Source organism: Capsicum annuum, chromosome 3 (genome assembly GCF_002878395.1).
Source record: "Capsicum annuum cultivar UCD-10X-F1 chromosome 3, UCD10Xv1.1, whole genome shotgun sequence".
NCBI classification, from domain to species: domain Eukaryota; kingdom Viridiplantae; phylum Streptophyta; class Magnoliopsida; order Solanales; family Solanaceae; genus Capsicum; species Capsicum annuum.
In genome coordinates, this window is record NC_061113.1 from 254,143,574 (window position 1) to 254,147,779 (window position 4,206).

At 35.9% G+C, this 4,206-nt stretch overlaps 1 protein-coding gene across 1 annotated transcript; it reads left to right on the plus strand.

Annotated features, from left to right (window-relative positions):
• The first annotated feature begins 443 nt into the window (after positions 1 to 443).
• Positions 444 to 3,267, plus strand: LOC107863818 (probable WRKY transcription factor 21). Its single transcript, XM_016709972.2, has 3 exons — positions 444 to 1,824; positions 1,962 to 2,087; positions 2,806 to 3,267. Exons 1-3 carry the CDS (start codon positions 1,076 to 1,078, stop codon positions 2,948 to 2,950), a joined length of 1,020 nt encoding a protein of 339 aa, XP_016565458.1. The 5' UTR covers positions 444 to 1,075; the 3' UTR covers positions 2,951 to 3,267.
• Positions 3,268 to 4,206: the final 939 nt, after the last annotated feature.

The following is a 4,206-nucleotide window of genomic DNA, read 5'->3' on the forward strand; positions in this document are numbered from 1 at the left end:
ACAATCAAAATTTTAAATAAACTAAAAAAGAAAGGATATCATAAAATAAGATGAAAAAAAGTATGAATTATATACAATAATAACAAATTCAATATATTCCCACCTAGTGGAGTATGAGTTACATAGTTTTCAAATAAATAATTTTATTTTAAAAGTTTCATTTTTATTTAATTTTTTAAATTAAATAAAAAATTTAAAATTTTTATATCCTAATTCATAATTAGAGTTAAATTATTTGAATTTTAAAAATTAAAATATACTTTCCCTGCTTCATAATAAATAAATTGTTAGATTTTGACACACATACTAAAGAAAAATATTAAATAAATAAATTTAACATATCATAAGGTTAAATTTGAAAAAAAATTTAATAATTTATTATTTTAAAACATCAATAAATATTTCAAAAATTCAATTATTCTGAAACGAAGCAAGTACACGTAAAACATAAATTAGTATAGATGAAGTGCGTACTGCTGTCAAAATCCTCTCTTCCCTCTTTCTTTGTCAGAGAGTTGAAGAAATGTTGATTACACACTTTATTAATACTACTACTTCACTACTGATTGTCTGTTTCTTTATCTAATAATCTAATCTCTTCTCATATGGACTAGCAATAAAATACGAAAGTGGATTGAAAATTAAAGTTTGCAGCTTTTGTGTATTTTTTTTGGGCATGTAAATTCTCTACTAGCTATGAAGTCTCCTCTTTCACACCTCCCAATCGCCCCCTCCCCACCCTTGCCCTCCTCCCACCCTGTCCATCACCACAGCCCTATGGAGTTTGGAGAATCTAGGGTTTGAAACCATAACCCCATAAGTTCCAAAAGTTCAACTAGAGGTCTCTTCTTTGTTTCTTTCTTGCTCATTTATTATCTTCAGGTTCAGGTTATGTCCTGTTTTTTTGGTTGATTTCTTGAGTTTAATATCTCAAGAACCTCCCCCCCCCCTACCCCCCACCCCTCTCTTTTTGGATAGTTTTTCTTGTGTTGCATCATTTAGTTGGAGTCTCTTCTACTTTAGGAACTAGGACTTCACTTTTGTGTTTCTTTTACTTTGTTTTACTCGGTGAGAGATGGAGGAGATTGAGGAAGCTAACAGGGTGGCAGTTGAGAGTTGTCATAGAGTTATTACTATGTTATCACAACCCCATGATCAAAAACAGTTTGGAAATGTAGCAAGAGAGACTGGAGAGGCTGTACACAAGTTCAAGAAAGTGGCGACACTTCTAAATTCCAATTTAGGTCATGCAAGAGTAAGAAAGGCCAAGAAAATTATAACCCCTTTACCTCAAAACCTCTTGTTAGAGAGCCCAAGTTGCAAAACTTATGATCAGCCTAAATCCCTACAGTTACTGCCTATCACAGAAATTGGTTCTAATGTGAAAAGCACTCTTACTTTAGCCAACCCTTCACTAGAATTAAGCTCACATAGTAAAAATCCTCTTCAGTTAGCTCAACAAACACCGTTGTCAAGCTATCACTTTCTCCAACAACAGCAACAGAGGAGGTATCAACTTCAGCAGCAACAGTTAAAGCAGCAGACAGATATGATGTACCGGCGAAGCAATAGTGGGATTAGCCTAAATTTTGATAGCTCTACTTGTACGCCAACTATGTCATCCACTAGATCGTTTATTTCCTCTTTGAGTATTGACGGAAGTGTTGCTAACTTGGATGGTAATGCAAATGCCTTCCATTTTATTGGGGCATCACGCTCTGCGGATCAGAGCTCATTTCAACACAGGAAAAGGTGCTCAGGGAGGGGAGAGGAGGGAAGTGTGAAATGTGGAAGCAGTGGTAGATGTCACTGTTCCAAGAAGAGGTTTGTAATTTTAGGCATCATATAGTTTATACCTCTTTGAGACACTGGGTCTGCTGTTGTTGCTCTTTGAGACACTGGGTCTGCTGTTGTTGTTGTTATACATGTACTTTAAGACTTGCTGGATTATCTTTTAACAGGAAGCACAGGGTGAAGAGGTCAATCAAGGTGCCTGCTATAAGTAACAAGCTAGCTGATATTCCCCCGGATGAGTATTCATGGAGAAAGTATGGACAGAAGCCAATCAAAGGTTCTCCGCACCCTAGGTATCATCTGGCTGAATTAACATTACTTTCTGCAAATTTGAATTCTAGTATTATTCATTTGAATTACTAAATATTTTGCCGTAATTGTTCTTAGTGTATTAGCCGTCTTCTTGTTTATGATGTCTGTATCTGCTGCTGTTTTCTGTTGCATAGATTACCTGATCATACATATCGTTTACATGCCAACAGTGCTCATATTTCTCCCTTTGTTTTGCTTGAATATTTGTGATATTTTTGGTATTTAACTGCTTGGAGGATTCATTAGGACTAACTGGTAAAGTTGTTGCCATGTGAGGTGGTCACAGGTTTCAGTTGTGTGAACGTACTCTTGCAGAAATGAAGCATAAGACTGCGTACAATAGACTCTTCTGGTTCGACCCTTTCCCGTACCCTACGCATTGAGGGAGCTTAGTGCAACGCACTGCCCTTTTAAAAAGAATTGGCTTCCTTAATATCTTGCCAACTGAAAAGGGATGTTGTAATGGTTCGTTTGTTTTAAGTTACCAGTTTCAAGAAATGGTTGATTTGTTGTTACAAATTTGCTAAAGTAGAGAATGTGAACTTTGCTGCCTTGTGTGGTAGAATCTTACCTTCTAAGATTTTTTGTTCGCTAGTAGCTCATCCAGCTGTGTAGTTTCTATGATTCAAACAAAACACCGAGTGATGCTACAGATTTTGGAGCAGAATGTAAAGCTAAAGCTTTCCTTGGCTTTTGCAGGGGATACTACAAGTGTAGCAGCATGAGAGGCTGTCCTGCCAGGAAACACGTTGAGAGATGCTTGGAAGAACCTTCGATGCTTATTGTCACTTACGAAGGAGAACATAACCATTCTAGGTTGCCATCTCAATCGGCAAATGCATGAGATCTTTAGAGAATGCTAGCAAAGATCATCGATCACAAGCCTCGGGAAATTTCTCATACTATTTTTGACCAGCTTCAATTGTTCCTGTACATATTTTGCTTTGAAGTGCAAATGTGGACAAATACTAGTTCAAAATTGGGATGTCTATTAGGTATATGGAAAGGCAACTGCGAAGCCAGGTTCATGTAGAATGATGCAGTGAAACTTTGAGGTTTCCTAATTGTAAGAATATCCTCATCAAGTGTGACTCAAAGTTAGGAATTTTGCAAATTTTCTGTTGTGCTGATTTAATAATAGGATGCAGATCTTCGGTTGAAGTTAGATTTGTTTTGTTGACAATTATGTTGCTTGGACTCTTCAAAAAATGTCAAGGAGTGCGTGTTGGATTTTTCAAAGTAGTGTATTTTGGGAGAATCTGACATAGGTCCGGCATCGAATGTGAAGAGTCCGCCCAATTTAGGTTGCCAATGCAATTTATATTTGCTAAACGTCTGATCTTACAAAACCTATTCCCCTCTTGCCCCCCAAACACGCCCTGCTAGGAAGGCAGGAAGGATGGTCACAAAAAAAGAATAATAGCTGTTTGTAGAGGGATTTTAAGCTACCTCCTATAGAATCAATGCTCTATTAAGAAACTTTTCCTTGGGCATAGGGAGCTAACTGTTGCAGGTTGGTATGTCAAAATCAAGAGTGAATAAGGGGTTTGTCCCGTTGATGCTTAATAAATGCCCCATGGGTGCATGGTCATTGATAGTTTGCTCTTTTGCCTTAGTTGGGAATGGGTGTCAACTGAATGATGTGCATTATCTATGCAACTTCGTCTTGTGGCTTTCTATTCTTTTAGGCTTAGAGGGTGTTTGGACGAGCTTAAAAGCTAGTCAAAATAGCTTTTAAGCCATTTTTTTTACTTTTTAAAGTGTTTGGCAGCTTTAAAAATGACTTACAAAAAGTTAAAAAATGCTTTTTTTTAAGCCAAAAGCAAAAGCACCGTTATCCTTACTTTTAGTTTTGGCTTATAAGTCATTCTAGTTTGATCAATTAAAAGACATTTATCCTTTGTAATTTTCACATATTTGAAAATTGTCATCATGTTTGTTCTAAAACATTTATTCTCTTCTATTATTTTTGTGTTTTTTCTCTATTTTTGTATTTCTCTCTTCATGTTTGTATTTTTTTTCTTCATTTTGTGTCTTTATTTCTTTTTTTAATGGGTTGCTAATAATTATGGGATTTATGAGAAATTGAGAAGAATTATT

What these genes read in the sequence shown, in the direction of transcription:
- LOC107863818 (XM_016709972.2), top strand. Translation starts at nt 1,076, where the DNA reads ATGGAGGAGATTGAGGAAGCTAACAGGGTGGCAGTTGAGAGTTGTCAT. An exon ending in TGTCACTGTTCCAAGAAGAG is followed by an intron (nt 1,825 to 1,961) that starts GTTTGTAATTTT and finishes ATCTTTTAACAG; the next exon opens with GAAGCACAGGGTGAAGAGGT. An exon ending in AAAGGTTCTCCGCACCCTAG is followed by an intron (nt 2,088 to 2,805) that starts GTATCATCTGGC and finishes TGGCTTTTGCAG; the next exon opens with GGGATACTACAAGTGTAGCA.